The 21,240-nt window shown below is 46.9% G+C and overlaps 2 protein-coding genes and 1 pseudogene across 2 annotated transcripts in view; 2 read left to right on the plus strand and 1 right to left on the minus strand.

Moving 5' to 3' along the window:
• Nucleotides 1-1,764: 1,764 nt before the first annotated feature.
• Nucleotides 1,765-20,878, plus strand: F10 (coagulation factor X). The gene is made up of 8 exons (XM_036249650.1): nt 1,765-1,835; nt 3,962-4,122; nt 9,293-9,317; nt 10,496-10,609; nt 12,956-13,087; nt 15,005-15,279; nt 18,610-18,727; nt 20,096-20,878. Exons 1-8 carry the CDS (start codon nt 1,766-1,768, stop codon nt 20,707-20,709), a joined length of 1,509 nt encoding a protein of 502 aa, XP_036105543.1. The 5' UTR covers nt 1,765; the 3' UTR covers nt 20,710-20,878.
• On the plus strand, nt 5,195-6,255 carry LOC118622965 (annotated as a pseudogene).
• The window catches only part of PCID2 (PCI domain containing 2), a 56,577-nt gene continuing 50,975 nt past the window's right edge, over nt 15,639-21,240 (minus strand). The window contains exon 15 of the mRNA XM_036249633.1: nt 15,639-15,657. The gene's annotated coding sequence lies outside the window, so the exon portion shown is untranslated. The remainder of the gene's footprint in view (nt 15,658-21,240) is intronic.

Below are 21,240 nucleotides of genomic sequence, written 5' to 3' on the forward strand. Positions count from 1 at the left end.
TCTGGCACAACAGGTGTTGGGGACAGGGAGGGGCTCACACAGAATCCAGCCTCCTTCCACATGCTGAATTCATCCAGAAACAACATGGAAGTACAAACTGACCAGGTGAGACAGGCCCAAGGCACCAACTACAGGTTGTCTCTGAGGACCAGGCTCTACATGGCATAGTGACCACTCCACAAAAGACCAGCCTGGCCTCAGTGCTCAGAGCAGGGACGTTTTATGATTGAACTGATTCACTCCATCTGTTGGTGTTTTTTGAGCATCAGCTGTGTGCCAGACACCCCTCTTGGTGCTGGAGACAGAGCAACAAACAAGCCAGATGATAAGACTTATATCCAAGTAACCATGGGCCTTGGATAATCAGTCACCATGTGCAGAATGTGTTGTGAGTGATGGGCACTGTGGAATAGAGGGCCGTCTCTTTCTGTCTCTGTTTCCTTCCTTTTCAGCCCAGCACATGCCTTGCCAGCCACTTCCTGCCCTTCTCCTCCAGAGCCTGGAGTCTGGCTGCAGAGACCCTGTCAGCCCAGAAGCTCAGGCTGTGTGCCCACGCTTGATGCCCCTGAGAGGCTTCTGCACTGGGAGAGAGGACCCACTGCACAGCACACACACCTCCCTCCCCAGCCTGGTGCCGAGGTGATCTGCCCTTCCCTGATGCCTGTCACTTGTTGCCAAGAGACACAACCTTAATGAGAGCCAAGGAACAAGACTCCTGTATTCCCTGGAGACGGTGCCTTCCAGATTCCTGGCCCTGCATGTGGGGGTGGAGAGTGGGACCCTCCGGGAGGGGCTGGATGCTGATACTGCCTCGGACCCTAGTGCTCAGGCACCATGCCACCCTTCAAGTTCTCTCCCAGATGACCTGACCTGAGCTTCACTTAGTGAGAAATGAGCTACACTGTGAAGCCTGTGACTCAGGGCTCGCTCTCCTGCTGTCCCCAACCCGGCCCCCCGTAGAGTATGTGAGGTCAACTTGATAAGAGAAGCCGTGTGCCTCCATGGCTTAGCCACGGGGCTGAGAGACACACCGAGGAGCTCCTCCTGGCACAGCCCCTCTTGACCGTGAGCCGACTCGTCCTGTGGTCAACAGATCATTTGGGGTTCCAGCAGAGCAATCTCCTCCAGGCACGCCGGGCAGGGGTACCCTCCTATGTGTAGGGGGCCTGTGCCCAAGGACTCACGTGGCACGGAAGGGTACAAGCCTGACATGCCGGCGAAGCACAGGCCCCAGGACCCTCTGTGCTAGAGGCCCTTTGTGGGATCCCACCAGGTAGCACCTGGAGAGAGAGGCCTGTGGGCAGAGAGCACTGAGGTGGGAGTCCCAGGTTCGAATCCCACATGTACCACAGACACTTCACCTCTCCCTAAGCCTCAATTTTCTCTTCTGGAGAAAAGATAAGGTAAATGATTCTTGGCTTTTATCATGATTTTAAGGATGAAATAAGAGTCACACATAAATGTCTGAAAACTATAAAATCACATTTTTACTTTCATAGAATAAAAAGTGCCTATGTCCAGAGCAGGCCCCACTGGACATGTTACTGACAAGGTTCTGCCGGGACCTCCCCAGGGCTGCACAGTCCAGGTGACGAGGCCCCTAGCATAGTCACCTGCCCCTGTCCCTCACCCACGGCTGGCCCCGGCTCCAATCAGAAGGCTGTGATAAGCAGAAGGACAATCATCCACCCTCCAAGCCAGGGTGAGTGAACCTTGCCCTGGAGCCTGTCACAGTGGGGACAGAGACGCTACCCTAGCCCACACCATGGCCGACCTGCTGTGCCTCATCCTGTTAAGGGCCTCACTGGCTAGCCTCCTGGTACAAGGGGGAAGTGGTAAGCACCCCTCAACCTGCAGATCACAGAGGTCGCCTCAGGGAGGAAGAGAGAGGGTGGGGAGTTGGGGCGATGCCCTTAAACCTCCACGGTGTGGATAGTGTCAAAGGCTGACGTGAGACAGCTGGGCTTGGTGGTCTCAGCCAAGGCAGCATAGGGCCAGACGTGCCTCCCGGGGGTGAAGAGTCAGACGGCGGGTCAGAGGTCATAAAGACAGATAGAAACACAAGGACAGAGAAAGAGGGAGAGAGGCAGAGACAAGACAGAAAGGCAGAAACAGACAAAGACAGAGAGCAGAGAGGGAGGGAGAGGGCAGGGAGAGAGGGGTGGCAGGCAGAGACAGCGAAGTCGCCTTCCTCTCCAGAGTGGGCTGGGGCAGAGGAGGGCAAGGGGTCGGGCACAGGCAGAGAGGAGTTTCCATGGCAGGGACAAGAAAGAGGGAGAAGCCAGTGTCGCCGTCCTCAGGCTGGCTCAGCCAAGGGAAGGGGCTGCCCAACACGAGGCTGGACAGATGGCGGTCTCTGGACCTTCCAGGACCCCAGGGCCTGTCCAAAGAGAAAAGTCTCAGAAAGGAGAGAAGCAAAACCAGAGGAGAGAGCAGAGATGGCATCACCCCTGGGGTTTGCTGGCATCCTGGGTCAAGCACAAGGACGGGAGCACCGAGGAGCCGACAGAGGGACCCAGGTGTGCGGCAGATGAGAAAGTGGCCAAAAGTCAGAGAGTGAAAGAGGAAAACAGATCAGGGAGAAAAAACCCACATAGGGGAATGATGGAGGGCAGAAACTGGTGTGTGGATTTTGTTTCAAAGCAAGCACTTGGTATTGAAGCAGATATTCGAAGTAGTGGGGGAGGGGCACACAATGAACAAATCTGAGCCTGATGTTGGAATAACACTGATGTCACTAAAGAAAGGAGGGATTTGGAAGGGAAAGTAATTTGAGGTAGGAACGAAGCTAATCTTTATTGAGCACCTAATGTGTACCAACCTGAACCCTAGTTGTGTACATTCTTTAAAGTAACTCTAAGAAGTAAATGTGTATTGTACTTTCCATTTGGCAATATTAAGTAGTAGGTGACCAAGATGGATTAGAAACTGAAGCCTTCTTGATTCTGCAGAACTGGGGTTTTGTTTTCCCTTTTGGACATGGGAGTTTGGGGTTCTGAGGTGAGGAGAGACAGCCATCAGGGTGAGAGAGGGAAGCAGAGCTAGGAGGAAAGTCGGGACTAGAAACACCAGCTCGAGGAGTGTTACGCTGAGACTCTGAATTCTTCCGCGGAGAGCAAAGAGAGGGGTGCAGAGGGTGAAGAAAAGAATCTGAGGGCCCCCTGTATCACAACAAAGAGAAGAAACGGAGTGGGTACGGGCAGGACAGATGAGACTCAGGCAGAGTGGTGGGGACAGTTCAGCTGTAGACGGAGACTCTAGGGACATCCAGAGGCTCTGACCTGAGACATTGTAATTGCCAGATCATGACTCATTTTAAGTCATGAAGTCAGTGTAGCGGGATTTTTTTTTTTTTAATGAAATAGAACAGAATTAAGTAAAAAATTTTGTATTAAGTGCTGCTTTGTAGAAAATAGTAGTAAGTACCGTTTCTTGAAACTTCTGTTTTAATTGCGTTTACATGAGTCCTGGGACTTGATATAAATCATACCTTTAATTGTAGATCATGATCAAAACAGTATCACAACTCCCCACTTGACTCAGAACTGAGACTTTGAAGAGTAGGTGAGGTTCGGAATGGGCATGAGAGTGGAGAGTTATAGCCTGAGACAAAACACAGAGAGCTTGGGGTCAGGGGGCGTGACAGTGACCTGGAACCACTCTGAAGGGAAAGTTCAAGAAAGAGGGTTTGGGTTGACCACCCTAAGGCTGGGTGTGGATGTGCAGGGAGGATGGTAAGTTGATTGGATGGGGTGTGTTTACTCTGTGTGTGGGACCTAGAACAGGTGCCTCATACTGTAACTCAAGGAGTCATGAGGGAGATGGGCATTTCCTTCCCAGCTGCCTTAGTGAGTGAGGAAGGAGTTTTCTGTCTTTTGCAGCATGGAGGTGACACGATACTACAGGCTGAGGGAGAGCAGCTAATTTGATATGGTGCTTTGTGTCCTTCCCTGTCTTCCAGTGTTCATTAATCGGGAACGTGCCAACACAGTCATGGAGAGGGTCCGGAGGGCGAATTCATTTTTAGAGGAGATGAAGAAAGGCAACCTTGAAAGAGAGTGTGTGGAAGAGACTTGCTCCTATGAAGAGGCCCGAGAAGTCTTTGAGAATGTTGAGATGACGGTAAGGGAGCTCCACTGGGGACCATGCTGGGCCCGAACGGGGATGCTGTCTGGCCCTGGTTACCGCTCTGTTGGAGGCAGGCAGTGTAGCCCATGCTGGGCCCCCACTGCATGCCCTTCTGTGCTGTGGCCTCAGCCCGCAGAGAAGAGCCCGGGAGAGACCTTCTGATGTGGGGAGTGGAGAGATTGTCTCCTACGTGCAGTAGCATTCCTTCCTGTTTCCTCACCCACCGCACATCAACCTGTTTCATGGGTGGGAAACTGAGAAGAAGGTATGGCCTGAAATCGGTTATAAGACTTATGAGAACATCTGAAGGTATTGTTAAATAAATTCTAAAGCATAACAAGTTTATTTAAAAATTATTCATGCCCTCAACCAACATCTCCCTGGGCTGGGCCACACACACACACACACACACACATACACACACACACACACACACAGAGGACCCATTGGATTTTTGCCCAAATCCACGGCTGCAGACATATTGGGCACCTGAGCTGCATCCTTAAGAGCAACTGTCTGCAGGTGCATGACAGATGACAACAGGTGGGCCATGAGACCCTACAAGGGCACCTGCACGGCAGCAAAGGTGGCAGCTCCAAAGGTGCCCTCTCCCTCCCCTCTGGAATAGGTGGGGCCTTGTCACTTTCCTGAAAGTCACTAATGAACCTCACCCACTTTGAGTAGGGCCATCGGGAAAGATGGCCACTATGAAGAAGTGAGGTGGCAGTGGGTGGCAATGAATGAAACTGGGCAAGAAAGAACTGAAAGCTGAGAAAAAAGAAGCAGAGGAGGCCAGGCAGGAGCTCTTCAAGAGACACTAGGTCAAGTTACTGCCGCCAACACAACACTACTGACAGTAGATCACCACCCTGCTCCCCCATTCACACTGCAAGACTGCAGTTGAGCATCTAACAGATGCTGGGTGCTGAGGAGACCCACACCACACAGGCTCCATGTCACTTGCTGTACCTGGATCACCTGACCCAACATCACCTTAAAGGCAGTAGGTAGGGTCCATATCAAAAGAGTTTCTAGGGGAAGTTCATCTTTTGTGATCTTCAAGAACATGGGCAATTCAAGGAATTTTAAATCAGAAAAAGAATTTATTCCTATGGATAATAGACTGCCTCAGGGAGACATAATTGGAGTTCAAGAGAATCCTGGAAAAATCAAAGAGTTCGCTAAGTGTCCTTCTCTACAAAATCACACTGCTGCCTCCTTGCTTATATATATCACTCCATCCTCACTTGGGCCTTAAAGACAAGTAAACACATTATCATTGGAAAACTTGGGCTTGAACCCGAATGACTTTATGAAGAAGAAATTTGTCATCATCAGTAAGAGCATCACATGTATAAGAAGTTTTTTTGGGTAAATTGGGATTCCTAGACACTGAAATCCTAGGATGACTGTCATCTAGGGGAGATGTGGCCAAGCTTTTCATTACCTAGCACAATAAGCTGGACAAGAACTTACGTGTAAGAACTGCTCCAGAACTCTGCCATAAGATGCTGGTGGCCAGTGGTATTAATCCAGTTTGTGAAATTGGATGCCAATTCCAAGTGATTTGACTTTAATTCACCACCTGTGAGTTTTATAGAGCCTCTGCAGATTGTTATAATCTATCTAATGAGATCATGGCGATTATATCAGGGATGGTGAAGCATATTATAGATGAGATCCTCCATTGATGGCCCAGAAGGCCAAACCCATGAGACTGACTTTACCTCATCCTTCCAGAAAGTCAGCATGTTAGAAGAACTTGAGAATGCTCCGGGAGAAACTAACCTGACAGAAGAAGCCATAAACTAACCTCTTCAGAACTAAAGAGATTTAAAAAATTCTCAATAATACTTGTGTGGCAAACACTATTGAATGTCCTCTACCTCAGACCATAGCCAGACTCTTTGATAATATTGTCAACGAGTACCTGAAGGTGAGGTGTGACAATCCCATATTCATCTGTGATCACCCACGGATAATGAGACTCTGGCAAAATGGACTCTGGGTCTCACTGAGCACTTTGAGTTACTTGTCATGAAGAAAGAAGTGTGAGGTACCTACAATGAGTTAAATAGTTCCCTGCAGCAGCAAGCAGTTTTTAAAGAACAAAACAGAAGTGTTTGAAATCTTGCTTCCTGGCAACTATCATCAGTTTTGACTCAAATAAACTTTAAAAATTCAAAGGGAGGGAGGGAGAGAGGAAGGAAGGATGGTCAAGAAGGACAGGCCAAAGCCGCTAATGAGGAGGAGGCCTAGTTCATAGATTAGAAGCTCTATACTGCCACAAGATGCCCACAGCTGGTGGTAGCACGGGTACTGACTGCAGCACCATGTTTCTTACAGACTCCAGTAACATTAAAGAAGTACTTGTGTTTCCTACCATAAAATCTGAAGCTAGGAAGGAAAATGTAGCAACCACTAATACAATGGAAAACACAATTGGCATTTCTGTCTAGAAAACAGTAATTGTAAGTTGTGTGACTGAGATATCTTTGTATTTCTGCAAAAGATCAAGGTCTGCAAGGGATTATTGTATGTTTCTACCCATTTGACTACCAGTGTTCTTTATAGCCACCAAAAGAGAGAAGAGGAATTGAGAATTCATTTTTTACTCATTACCAAATAAATGATTTGTCTATTTTTTCAGTTATTCATAATTTCAAGGATTATTTTCATTAAAAAATATTCCTTTAGTTCACTTGCACATACATAGTATTATTTTTTAATTTTTATTTATTAATTTGTTTTTGTTACAGATGTTTTTCATTTTTCCCCCATTGACACCCTCCTCCCCTTCCCCCCATCCCCAACTTTGTAGTCTATGTTCATTGATCATGCATACATGCATGTAAGTTCTGTGGTTTATCTCTTCCCCCACAAAACCCCCCTCCTCTGAGGCTTGTCAGTCTATACCCCACCTCCATGTCTCTGGGTTAATTTTGTTCAGCAATTTGTTTAGTCCATTATATTCCACATATAAGTGAGATCATGTGATATTTGTCTTTCTCTGCTTGGCTTGTTTCGCTTAGCATAATACTCTCCAGGTCCTTCCAGGTCATCTCAAAGGATAAGGGATATTTCTTTCTTACAGCTGCATAGTATTCCATTGTGTACACGTATCACAGCTTTTTAATCCACTCATCTACTAATGGACACTTGGATTGTTTCCAGATCTTAGCTATTGTAAATAGTGCTGCTATGAACATAGAGGTACATATATTCTTTCTGATTGGTGTTTTAGGTTTCTTAGAGTATATTCCTAGAAGTGGGATCACTGGGTCAAATGGCAGCTCAATTTTTAACTTTCTGAGGTAACACCATAGTGTTTTCCATAGTGGAAAACATAGTGCACCAGTCTGCATTCCCACCAGCAGTGTACTAGAGTCCCCTTTTTCTCCACACCCTCTCCAACACTTGTTTGATGATTTGTTGATGGTGGCCATTCTGACAGGTGTGAGGTGATACCTCATAGTTGTTTCACATAGTATTTTTTAAATAATGAAAGTAGAGTAATGCCAATCCAAATTTAGGTGCTACTTTTTTTCTCAGCATCATTTCCCAAACACTCCTCCTTACTTTTATATATTGCTACTATACTTATAATTTTAAAGAGCTGAATTATTGTATCAACATATTTATTTTTCTCATGTTTTGGCCATGTAAGTTATTTTTATAGTGCTATTATGAAAACACACAAATATATATATATATATATATATATATATATATATATATATATATATTTCTTCTGGATTATTTTCTAAGAATAGCTGCTCCAGAGAAGGATTACTGGGTCAAAGGTTATCAACAAGTTCTGGTTCCAAGTAACATGAAGAAAGCGCACTCTACCTTGTCTCCCACTGAACATAGCTACAAAACCTGGATAGACTGTATGGAGTAACTATTTGAGGAGCCTGAAAAGTAACTAGCAGCAGTGTATTGAAGAAGACTAGAATTCAAAGTACCATAGAATTGTGAGTTTATAATTTTTTTCCCTCCAGTTCTCCAGACATTATTTGACCTGAATCTAATTGATAGTTATAGGATTCCCAACAACAGCAGAATGTACTTTCTTGCCAAGCACCCATGGAACTTTCTACAAGATAGACCTTATTCTGTGTCATAAAACACGTCTTAACAAATTTAAACGATTAAAATCATATAAAATTTTATCTGACCATACTGAACTTAACCAAAAACCAATAACAGGAAAATTTCCAAGTATTTGGAAATCAAACAACACACTTCTAAATAATTTGTGGGTCAAAGAGGACGTCTCAAGGGAAAATAGAAAATATTTTCAGCTGAACAAAAATGAATATACAACATGTAAAATCTGTGGGACACAGAAACATAGTGTTTATAGGGGAATTTATAGCATTAAAAGTTTTTATTGGAAAAGTAGAAAGGTCTCAAATTGATACTCTAAGCTTCCACCTTATGACACTAAAAAAAAAAAAAAAGGCAAAATAAGACTACAAACTGAGTACCTTAAATTTGTTTTCTCTCTCAGTGTTAGAGGCCACAGGTTAGACATTAAGGTATCACCAGGGTTGTTTTCTTAAATATGTTTGTTTTTACTGATTTTTTTTTTTTTTAGAGAGAGAGAAACGTTAATGTGAGCTTGGCCGGTGTGGCTTGGTGGTTGAACATCGACCCATGCACCAAGAGGTTGCCAGTTTGATTTAACCTACTACAGACAGCAAAAGAAAAATTTAAGACTATGAACATCTTTTAGTGTAATATAGATTCTTGATGCCCTGTTTTAAGTTAATTACCAATTCTCACTTTTAAATTACCGTGAATATTCACCAATAATTCAATCCTTTATTGAAGCTTTGACTAAAGTATTTCAACTAAAAACCGTTCATTGGTGCAAACAGAACAAACCATTCTTGGTATAATCCATTTCTTGGTGATTAACTTGAAAATAAATTTTCAATATTCAACAGAGATGGTGATTAAAGCCACAGCTTTACAGATGCAGATGATCTGAAAAACTTCCCCCTTTAGAGTGAATAGTTCTAGAACAATGTGTTCCAGGAAACGACCTCTGTGTGGGAAAGTATCCTATTCAGGTTGAGTTACTAACTTATGGTTGTTAATTGGTGTAAAATGTCTGTTTTCCCTAATGTACTTTAAAATCTTTCTTCCCTTTCAGAATGAATTCTGGAATAAATACAAAGGTGAGATACTTTCTATTTTAATCTTACGTGAGAAGGTTTTATTAAGTTATTTCAATTGGGAGAAATTGTGTTTGAATTTTGAAAATGCTTCTTGAATTACTTTTCTGTTCCTGTTTAAATCATACTTATTCAGCACTTTCCCCACTGAGTATTTTCATAACAGTTATTGTAAAATAGTTTTTATAGTAATTTTCTACTAATCCTAATTTTGCTACTTAAATATAGATTTAAGTCAGTTTTATTCGCATTTGAGAATACCAAATTTGGTGATGATTTTTTAAATCCAAGTATATTAATTTAAAAAAAAAAGAATCTGAAAGATTGGATCCTCTAATAAGGTAACTATCTTGATTTAATGTTTTTGTTTTTGTTTTTTATCCTCACCCGAGGATATTTTTCCATTTTTTGTACAGATAGAGAGATAGAGTGGGAAGGAGAGAGAGAGAGAAACATCGACACGAAGGGACACATCGAGTGGCTGCCACCCGCACGACCAACCAGGGCCGGGGACAAACTGCAACCGAAGCACGTGCCCTTAGCGGGAACCGAACCCGGGTCTCTCCGGACCCCAGGCCGACGTTCTAACCGCTGAGCCAAACTGGCCAGGGCATTGATTTAATGTTTATAGCACCTGAAATTATATTAATCATGACTAATGTTTTCATTTTGGTAACAGCATTCAAATTTCTCAAAATGACTATTAGACTTATCTCTAAATTAGATTGTACAAATGCACCAAGAAACGGGAAGTCCTGTGTTAGTGCTGGGCAGCTGTCTCTGCATTCTTATTTTACCCCCAGAGCAATTGGAAAAAGGAACCCTAACATCTCTCTCATCAGTGCTCAGCCCAAAAAAAGTGTCAGGCAATCAATCACATGTCCTGCCTCCTTCCGGCTGGTCCCACGTGGTCACCGGCCCTGAGCTCCTCACTCCGATGTAAAAATACTGTCAAACATTTCAGCAAAAACGGGAAAGCTCAGTCGATGATCCAGTTAGATAAGAGCATCACGTACACATAACGAAAGGTGGGGATAAAATGAAGTTCAGGTGGGAGAAACTATTTACAGGAAACAGGAAGAATTCCAAGTTCATGCAAGTTATCTGAAAAATGTGTGCCAAGATCAACACAGCAAAGTCATTTCCATGATGACGGAAATTGCCACATCTTTTCTTTGCAGATGGTGACCAGTGTGAAAGTAGCCCTTGCATGAATAAGGGCATGTGTAAAGATGGCCTCGGGGAATATACGTGCGAGTGTATGGAAGGATTTGAAGGCAAAAACTGTGAACTGTGTGAGTTCCTTTTCTTGGTATGCCTTCAAGTCAGAGTTACCTGAAGAATCAAAGATGGGAAGGAGAAAAAGCTAAAATGCCCAAGGAAACAATTGCATGCCACTTCTGACTTAGAGTCTGTGCTCCATTATGATGGGCCACTATAGTAAGAGCAAAAAAATAAAAATAAAATAAAAGCCCCAATATGTCCTACGAATCAACTCAGTTTTAGAGTGCAATGAGACACGCAGTCACTTCTCTGTTCCTCTGAGAGAGGCTGTAGAACATTTATGAAGCACGTGGTCTATTAACATAAAAACGACAATTGTCTTTTTCCTTGGAGTAGAATATAACCCTTACCGCTATGACTGGTATTCCTTGTGGTCCTGGGCAATGATTCTAAATCACCACTTTTCACTTGCATTTATTTGTTGTTGTTGTTGTTAATCCTCACCCAAAGATATTTTTTCATTGATTTTTTAAAAATTATTTTTATTAATTTGTTACAGATGTTTCTCCTTTTACCCCATTGACACCCTCCTTCCCATCCCCCTGCCCCATCCCCAGCTTTGTTGTCTATGTCCATTGGTTAGTGGAAGGGAGAAAGGGAGGAAGGGAGGGAGAGACAGAGAGAGAGAGATACATCAATTGGTTGCCTCCTGCACAACACTGACAGAGGCCTGGGCTCGAACCTGCAACCCAGGTATGTGACCTTAACTGAGATTCAAACCCAAGACCCTCAGTCCACAAACCAAAGCTCTCACCACTGAGCCAAACCAGCCAGGGCTCACTGACCTTTATTAGTGCAAATGTCGATACTAGTGTTCAGGATTGTCCAAATATAAACATTTTAAATATTTAATTAATTTTACGGAAAGTCACTGAGTTTTCCTAATTGGTGATTAATTTTTTTTTCTTTATTAATTTTAGAGAAAGGAAGGGAGAGGGAGAGAGAGATAGAAACAGTGATGAGAGAGAACATCGATTGGCCGCCTCCTGCATACCCCCCACTGGGGATCAGGCTCACAACCTGGGCGTGTGCCCTGACCGGGAATCGAACCAGCGACCTCTTGGTGCATGGGTCAATGCTCAACTACTGAGCCACACCGGCCAGGCGGTGATTTATTTTTAAATAAAAATTAGGTTAACATTAGACCAATTTTCCCTAAAGAGAAAGATTTGCATTTCTTTTAAAGTACTTAATTTATCATCTTTAGAATGTGCTCTTGGATTGGATTACTTTGGAATTGTCTCTGATGGGAATATTAATTATGCATCATTTCATCTTAAATCTTAGAGCTGCCACTCCTGCTCACCCTTGGCTGACCCCAGGGCCATTGTGAATGTTTTCTAAAGTTTATTAATGTTGATTTTTTCACTGTAATTATTTTTTCATCAAAACCCATCTTTGGAGTATAAATTGCCAGGGTAGCATCACTGATGTCTGGAGTTTGATGTTCAGTGAATGCAGGAAGCAGGTGGGTGACTCTGGCTTAGTCAGAGCTGTTGAACTGCGGGGGATGCACTCAGCCACGCCTTGAGGTCCAGGAACCTGGCCTTGACCCGGGGAGCACGGCTCCACACAGGCCCTGTGCCAAGAGCATCACATGACCTATGAGATTATCCTGTGAGGTGGCATGACCTCCACCACTTTACAAGTGAGGAAACTGAGGCCCATAGGTTTAAATAACTTTCCCAAATCACCCAACAAGTGATGGAAGGACCAGTTTGGAACTCGGGTTGGCCTGACTCCAGGATGTACGCGCCTGTTTCTTCTTCCTGCCACACTGGAGCAGACCCCTGTCTCCAAGGCCCGTATTGCACAGGGGTGTCCTAGACTCAGAGTGGATGGGCCTCTGGCCACTCTGCCAGGCCCCTTCAACTCCTGGCCCAGAAACCCCTGCTCCTGCAGGTGGCCTATCCATGCTGGAGAGGACCTATGAGTCTATTTAGGGCTGAACTTAAGATCCTCCCAGCCTCCAGGGCCCTCACTAAGCATGATCAGATTACTTAAGGACCTTCTGGAAGTCTGGTGCCCAGGGCCTGGCAGACACTCAGCACTCCCTGAGTGCTTGCCATGGTTTCCCCATGCTGTCTGGGCACTGAGAAAGCTCACACAGAGGAGAGGCATGGTCCCCTCACCACCACCCCCCCCCCCCCCCCCCCGCCAGACTGCTCTGGGCAGCCTGGCCTGTTTGTACCAGCTGTTTGTATCAGCTGCATGGCTCTGGCCCTTAGTTCTAGCGGGATGGCCTACTGTAGGGCTCCTGGGTGGGTTCATGTTCCCGGGGGCTGCTGTCCTTTCTCCTGGCCAGCTGCAGCCTCCATTTCCCAAGCCTGTCCAGAGAACCAATATTCCTCCTACAGTCACGAGAAAACTCTGCAGCCTGGACAACGGGGACTGCGACCAGTTCTGCAGGGAGGAGCAGAACTCCGTGGTGTGTTCCTGTGCCAGTGGGTACATCCTGGATGACAACGGCAAGTCCTGCATCTCCACAGGTAGGAGGAGCAGGAAGCCACACCACCAGGGCTCCCTGAGTCAGAGAGGCCAGTGCCAGTGCCGGTGAGCAGGATAGCTGAAGCATCCTGAGTGGGCCGAAGGTTTGGAATCAGACCCACTGTTTCTATGAGCCATCTGAAAAATGGGACCAACCATATTACCTAACTGCTCAGTGAATGTGAAAAATTAAGAGAGTAATCTCCAGAGGGCACTTGCACAGTGCCTGGCTCATAGCAAACCCTGTGAGTGTGGGGAAGGCCAGCTTTGTATCCCTGGGTAGGGTGGGAGGCCTGGGAGACCGGACCAGACGAGAGCGCAGGCCAGTGAGGGGCGGTGCAAGCCTGACTGTGGGAGCCGTGGAGCTGGGAGAGGGGGCCCGAAGGGGAGCCAAGGACCCTCAAGAACTAATTTAGGTTGTGTTGGCTCTGATGTTAATCAGATTTATTTTTTCTTTTCTTTGATAAAAGCCGAATACCATGAGTCTGGCTTGGAAGCTCGCAGTGAGCATGACCTGTTAAGGGGCTGAGTGACCGGCCAGGTCTCTGGGATAGAAAAGCCCAGGTCTCACTCACTGTAGGAAGTCCCTCCTCTGTGGAAGGCCAACCTCGAGCCAGAGGTTCTGAGAGGCCACTCCTCTCTCTTAATTTCACAGTGACCTCCGAAATCGCTTTTGAAAGCCTGGTTCCCGACTGACCAACAGCTTTTTACTGGGGGTGGGGGTGTAGAATGCAAAGTCTTAGGTCTGTTCCAGGAAGCAGGAACATTCCAGAATGACTGCAATTAGGTAACATCGACTCTTCCAACAAGTCAAAGACATTGTCATTTGCATTTCTATAGGTAATGAGATCTTTAAAACTTAAGCTGGTTCAACCACAGGGAGTAGACACCGTCACATGAGTGCACATTTTGTTTAAATTCTAGCAATAATTACAAATCAATTTAGTAAAGTGTGATGTTTGAAAATAAAACCAGATAAAGTACTTCCTAATTCAGAATGTCAAAGGGCATTATTACAAATATTAACACAGATCTTTATCTCTCGCGAACACGTTCACCAGAGTCTGCCGGGGGTGGGACGGGTTCCTTCAGGTCCTGCAGGCGCCGCACGCACACACTAAAAAGAACTAAGTGTTGCTTATCTGATCTCAGATAAGCACAAGTACACCTCTCCTTTTCTGTGCCCTGCTTTGGCTCCTCTCTCGGCCTCAGTTCCCTAGTTGGTGACAATACATCTCCCCTGTGCTTGGTGCTCTTAAGGATAGCTGTCACCTTTAGGCATTGCCATACAGAGCCATGTCCTAGTACTCCTTCTCACGTCTCGGGTTGTTGCATATGCTGTCCCTTACCCCCAGAACACTTAAAATTGTTTTCATTAGGAAATGTTTTAAACACACAGCAGGGCTGACAGGATTTGGCAGTGAGCACCCGTATGCCCCTACCTGGGCTCTACCAGTAACACCTCACTCTACTTGCTTCATCACGGGGTCTGCCCCCCTCCCCAGCCCATGTGTCCTCTGTCCATCACAAGTCACTTTGTTACTGGGATGCGTTTCCATGTAGATTGCAGATACCCTCGTCAATGCTTCAGCATTCTGCTCGGCCCGAGGTCGGTGTCCAGAGCACTGTCATGTAGGTAGAACTGGCACACAGTGGGGTGGGCTGACAGGAAGTGCACGTTTCTTGCACTGTGATGGTCACATCACCTTTGAACCCAACCCCTATCAAGGCACAGAGCACTCTGCACCCCAAAAGCTCCTCACATCCTTCCCAGGTACTGAGTACGCTCTTCCTCAAGGGCGTTTTCCCAGCAGTCTCACCGGTCACCACAGGGCTAGACCCTCCCTCTCTCCGTCCTGTGTGTGGTGCAGGGGGATTTTCACTTTGCTCAAGCCCCAGTCCATTGTTTCTCCTTGCAGAGCCTTTTCCCTGTGGGAAACACACTCTGGCACGCAGAAGGAGGTCGGCGGACCAGGCCCTTCACAGCAGCGGGGATCCCGATGTTGAAGTGCTAGACAAGTACGACTCTGGACACCTGGGTCCCACCAGGAACCCTTTCCACCTGGGTCCCACCAGGAACCCTTTCGATCTGCTGGGCTTCAACAACACAGAGACAAGCCCCGAGGACCAGGAGAGCGACCTCGTTCGGATAGTGGGAGGGAGGGACTGCAGAGAGGGCGAGTGTCCCTGGCAGGTAAGTGCCGAGTGCGTGCGCTTGGCGAGTTAGCTGGATGGGGGACCCACCCGGTTGGGCACTGCTGGCACAGCCGCGGGGTGGGGGGGTCTCATGCTGCCCAAGCACACACGTGGACCCTCGGCAGGCTTGGAGCTGCCCATGCTGAAGGAGGCTGAGCTGAGAAGGAGCTGGGTCCTTGCCTCCGCCCTCCCACCCCGGCTGCCCTTTCCCATCTGTGTGCTTAGGGTTTGAGTCCTCAGACCCCTCCTACAGTGGAAGGAAGGAGAGGTGGGCACCGGCATCTTTCCCAGGGCAGCTCCCTTGATGGTTGTTGAGGTCTCTGCTTGCTCTTCTGTTTGACCGGAGGCAGAAAGATTTACTCTCCTTGTTTCATTTCTAATATGGTAAAAAAAAAAAAAATGTTATTTAAACACCCAAATTCCAATGAGACAGAAAGTACCTTAGAGAAAAATACATCCATCTGTTATCAAAGGTAAAAAATTATTCTTTTGTGGTTCATTGGGACTAAGGTAGTCGGATTTAGCAAATAAGAACACAGGACTTCCACTTATATTTGAATTTCTGATAAACAATGAATAATTTTTAATGTAAGTATATACCAGATACTACATGGGACATACTATTATACCACAAATAATTTGTTATTTATTTGATTCAAATTTAACTGGATGGCCTCTATTTTATCTGGCAATCCTAAATTGGGCTTCATACCATTTTAGTGTATTGGCTTCTCCTACAAGCAAAATCCCAGAGCTGCCAACAACCTTTAGAAATTACTTCAACTCACCCCTCACCACCAAGCTGCACGACAAGTGTGCATTTGTCTGAATTATCAAGAGCCCAAGGGAGGACATTTCGGCATCTACTCATCATTCATGCAACACATATTTATGGAGAACTTGTGTGTCAGGCATAGAACCGGGGTTGGGGATGTGGGCTACGAAATCGTCAGAGCTGCTTCTCTGACACGTGGACATCTAGATCTAAGAAGGGAGGTGAGATCCGCCCAAATGGCCACGATTCAAGTGGATGAAGGCCACGCAGGTGACATCAGTGGGCATATAACAAGGACAAGCTTCCCGTAGGGTGGGCGTGTTGGACTCGGATCTCTGAGAGTGGCTTCAGATGGGACTCCACAGGCAGAGAGGACAGGGACGGGCTCGGGCAGAAGGCTCCTCACCAGAGGGCTTCTCAGTCAGTCTGGGGATTCACGACACTTGACAAGTCGCCTCATCTCTATCTTTAAGAAGAACAGATGGTGTCCAAGTCTTAAAAAGACGGACTCTCCTTCACTTACCACCCAAGTTGGATTATAAATTGATAAATTATGCAACCAAAAAAAAAAAGCAACATTGCAGAAGGTCCCCGACTTAAAATTTTTCAGTTTTACGATGGTGTGAACGTGATACACATTGATCTTTCCCAGGCTAGTGATATTCAGTATGATACTCTCTCATGATGCTGGGCAGTGAGCTGAAACTTCCCGTTAGTCACATGATCAGGAGGGTAAACAACCAATACTTTACAGTGAGCTGTGTTGCCAGTGTTCTGAGCACGTTTAAGGTCGGCCCGGATAAGCTAGGATATTTGGTAGCTAGGAGTATTACATGCATTTTCATCTTAACGATATTTTCAATTTATGAGACGGGCTCATTGGGATTTGACCTCATCGTAACTCAAGGAACATCTGTACTATATACTAGTCAGGAACATCTTCAAGAATTCTTTTAGAACTTGATGTTAATTGCTTCATTAACCCACACATATCCCCAGCTGATAACTGTTGCTTAGAGGATGTGGAATTCCCAAGAGGAAGTGTTGTAACGTGTCAGGGAGATAACCGGAGACGCACAGCCGAACTATAAAGCAGCACTGCATAACACCGGCAGGCTGGGGCATCTCCCAAATCCCAGCCCCGAGCTTCCTCTGTTCTTGCTTAGACAGGAACAAAATACAGAAAAAACGACATTAAAAAAACAGAAAGAGCTACATTCAAAGAAAAAACTTACATGCCTCCTGGTTCCACTTAATTGGCATCAGGGCTGATACAGACTTCTCCAGAGAAGGGGGGTCGGTTGCAGGGGTCAGGGCAATCATTCATCTCTTTCTTTTTATGGTCCCTCCAAGTTTCCCAACTTGGCCACCATTAACCCCTTATCTTTATGGTTCCTCTGGGTGTCAGTCCCAGGTTTTTTAGAAAACTGCTTGGGTGTTTACGTGCGGGAATAACTGATCAGAATGGAGTTTGATTTTTTAAAAATAGCCCAGTTCAAAAGAAAAAAACAAAAAATGCTCCACTTCTGGATTTGCAAACCCAGTTCTTTGGGGGGGGGGGGGGAGGAAAACAAGAGAATTGTCTGAGGTGCCTTTCACTTGCCCCGTCAACGCTCATTCCCCGGGAGAATCTTCCTCACTCCCAAATCCCAAATCAGGTGAAAACCCCTTACAGAAGTAGCCCCATGGGTTCCACAGATATTAACCTTGGGGGTGGCATTCCATGGGCTGTGGGACTGGCTGACCAGAGGAGCCCTCCCGGTGCCCAGAAGGCATGCCAGTGCAGGTGAGCATGTTCTCCAAAGACTGGCTTCTGCCTGGTCTGGGGTGTATAATTCATAGCCACAGAGACCATAAAGGTCGTTACCACAGTGAGAACTGTTTTTCCACGTGTAACTGTAATATTTGAGAGTGCTGGGACAGGTCCAGACGAAAGGAAAGCCTAATCCTGGCGGAGTGGGTTTGCAGTCCAGGTGGAAAGAGAGGTAGGTAAATCGTACAGACCCTGCTCAGCGGCTAGCACTGGCCATGTAGTCGGGCCCCAGTAAATGTCTGTGGAATCAATGAATAAGTCAGTCCACTGGCTGTGGCTGGGTAAAGCAAAGACCAGAAGGCGTGAGGCGCTGCCCACATCCGTGCTGTGGAATCAGGGACTGAGTTGGGAGGAGCTGGGAAGGTGTCATGTGGTCAACTGTGAGCCATCGCTTAAAGAATGTGCCAGGGTACTGGACTGAATGGCCAGTGGGACAGGTGTGGTGATGAGAAGTCAGAGGTCTGCAGGCCTGTCCACGCTGGCCATAGCCTGGGTGGTCAGCCGGGCAGTGTGGGTGTGCTGGCTCGAGCCTAGTGTTCCAGTCTGAAGACGCCACAGATCTCTCTTGGTGAAGGGCAGCAGGGGGAGGGGAGGAGCAGGAAAAGGCTCGACAGGGCACACCAGCTATGGAAGGGAGATGCCCTGATCCAGGCAATGGAGAGGAAGGCTTGAGTTAAAGGTTCCAAATTCCTCTTAGAAAGCCAGACTCGACCTGTTTGGCTCTGGCATTCTTGCCACAGGCTCTGCTCATCAAGGAGAACAACGAAGGCTTTTGTGGAGGCACCATCTTGAATGAGTTCCACGTCCTCACCGCAGCCCACTGTCTCCTCCAAGCCCAGAGATTCAAGGTGAGGGTAGGTAAGTGGTGCCGCACCCCTCAGCTGCCCTGCAGGGCCCACTGTCGCCTCCTTATTTTCAGAGACCACTAGAATTGACCACATTTGCTGGAAACACTAGATTAAATGACTGGAATCCAGACTGGGGGCTGGGGGGTAGTTTCAGAGGAAGAAGAGAAGAGGCCAAAGGAAGAGGAGAACGGGGAGGAAGAGGATGAGGACAAGAAGGAGGAGGAGGGTGAAGATGAGGATGGAGAATGGGGGCTGGAGGAAATTGAGGAGGCTGGGCAGGTTTGGGGGGGTGGGGGTAGCCTTCCCTGAGCCAGCCCAGTTCTCCCCCTCATGGTCCTCCCTGAGACTCCTGGTATCCACACCCAGCATGATGGACCTGCTGTCCGTGACCTTTACTCTGGGAAGGCGTCCAGAGCCCCCTTCAACAGTCTGAGCACTGAGTCCCTCTGCCTGTAATTTTTTTCCTGTCCTTCTCTACCAGACTCTAGAGCTGTTTGATACAAGCCAATGTGCACCCTGTGTCATTTTAACTTTCTAGTCACATTAAATTTTCTATTACACATTTTAAAAGTTTATAGGTGAAGCCCTGGCCAGTTTTGCTCAGCAGTTAGAGCGTCGGTCCATGAACCAAAGAGTCTCGGGTTCGATTCCAGTCAAGGGCACGCACCTCGGTTGTGGTTTGGTCCCCGGCCCTGGTTGGGGTCGTGCGGGAAACAACTGGTCAATGTGTCCCTCTCATGTCGATGTTTCTGTCTCTCTCTTTTCCTCCTTTCCTCCCACTCTGTCTGAAAATAAATGTAAACATATCCTCAGCTGAGGATTTAAAAGTTTACAGGTGAAGTTAATTGTAGTAATATATCTTAGTTAATCCAATATATCCCAAATACTACAATTTCAATATGTAATCAATTTTAAAAGTATGTATAAGCTCTTTTGAATACTTTTCTTCATTCTAAGTCTGAAATTGGGCACTCACAGTACATCTTTGTTCAGACCGGTCATATTTCCAGTGCCCAGCTGCCCCTGTGGCTGGTGGCAGCCCTCTGGACTTCATGGGTCTAGAACACATGACCTTTGCCCCTCATGTACCTGGCATACAACACATACTCAGGAAACATCTGTCCACAAATGAATGAACTGGAAGTCTCTGACGTACTGAACATTCACAGAAAAATGTGACTAATGGGTTGCCCCTAGGTAGTGAAACTGAAAGTCATTGTTATTCACCTCTTCATGATTTCCTATATTTTTCAAACTTTCTAGTGGCCATATACCATTTTTTAATTAGAAGACACAAACAGCTCCTTCGAAAAGTAACCCACCTGAGAACGCGTGGCCCAGGCTGAGCTAACACCACCACGCTCTCACCGTATTGCAGGTGATCGGAACACGGAGCAGGAGGACGGCAACGAGATGGTGCACGAGGTGGAGATGATCATAAAGCACAACAAGTTCGACAAAGCGACCTACGACTGTGACATCGCCGTTCTCAAGCTGAAGACGCCCATCAAATTCCGCATGAACGTCGCCCCCGCTTGCCTGCCCCAGAAGGACTGGGCCGAGTCAACGCTCATGACTCAGAGATCCGGCATCATAAGCGGCTTCGGGCGCACCCACGAGAAGGGCCGCCCGTCCGTCACCCTCAAGATGCTGGAGGTGCCCTATGTGGACAGGAACACGTGCAAGCTGTCCACCAGCCTCACCATCACCTCAAACATGTTCTGCGCCGGCTATGACGCAAAGCCTGAAGATGCCTGTCAGGGGGACAGCGGGGGTCCTCATGTCACTCGGTTCAAGGGCACCTACTTTGTCACTGGCATCGTCAGCTGGGGAGAAGGATGTGCACAGAAAGGAAAGTTCGGGATCTACACCAAAGTCACCAACTTCCTCAAGTGGATCAATAAGTCCATGAAAACCAAGGCCCAAGCCCAGGCCCACGCCCAGGCCCAGGATGAGTTGGGGGACACTACAGCTCCCCCCTCATTAGACTGATTCCACCCAAAGACCCACTGGCAGCTCTTGGTGTCTCGTTTTGTCTTACACTTGCCACCCTGAGCGGGCTGAATCCCGGAAAGTTTCCTGTCTCCCATGATTGTGTCCATTCCTGATCATGACCTTGCTATAGCTCTGTTGACATGGGAAATGAAATTTTCATTTGGAACACTTGATCCTGCCTTTCCTCGCCAGGTTGGAAGATTCCTCCTGGAAATGTTGTATTTTACAGAACTGGGGTTACACTCCCCAGGATGACTCCTTTGCGCCAGAGCCTGAGGGGGCCGTTCCTATTCATAGCACATTCTCCTGTTTCCGACTGACCTAAACCGCCGTCTTGGTGGGACACACTCAGAACACTGAGAATACGTGACCAGGGTTCTGGCAGCGCAGAGCGAAGGCACAGCAAGGGCCGGGGCCTGATCGCGATGGGGCAGCCCCACCCTGGGTCGGGTGGGAGCCCCCCACCTAGGCCAGTGTCGCTCCCCCAGGCCTGTCATCCCCTTCTGGGACTGGGACAGCGGGTGGCGG

Source organism: Molossus molossus, unplaced genomic scaffold, assembly GCF_014108415.1.
Source record: "Molossus molossus isolate mMolMol1 unplaced genomic scaffold, mMolMol1.p scaffold_m16_p_9, whole genome shotgun sequence".
Classification (NCBI taxonomy): Eukaryota; Metazoa; Chordata; class Mammalia; order Chiroptera; family Molossidae; genus Molossus; species Molossus molossus.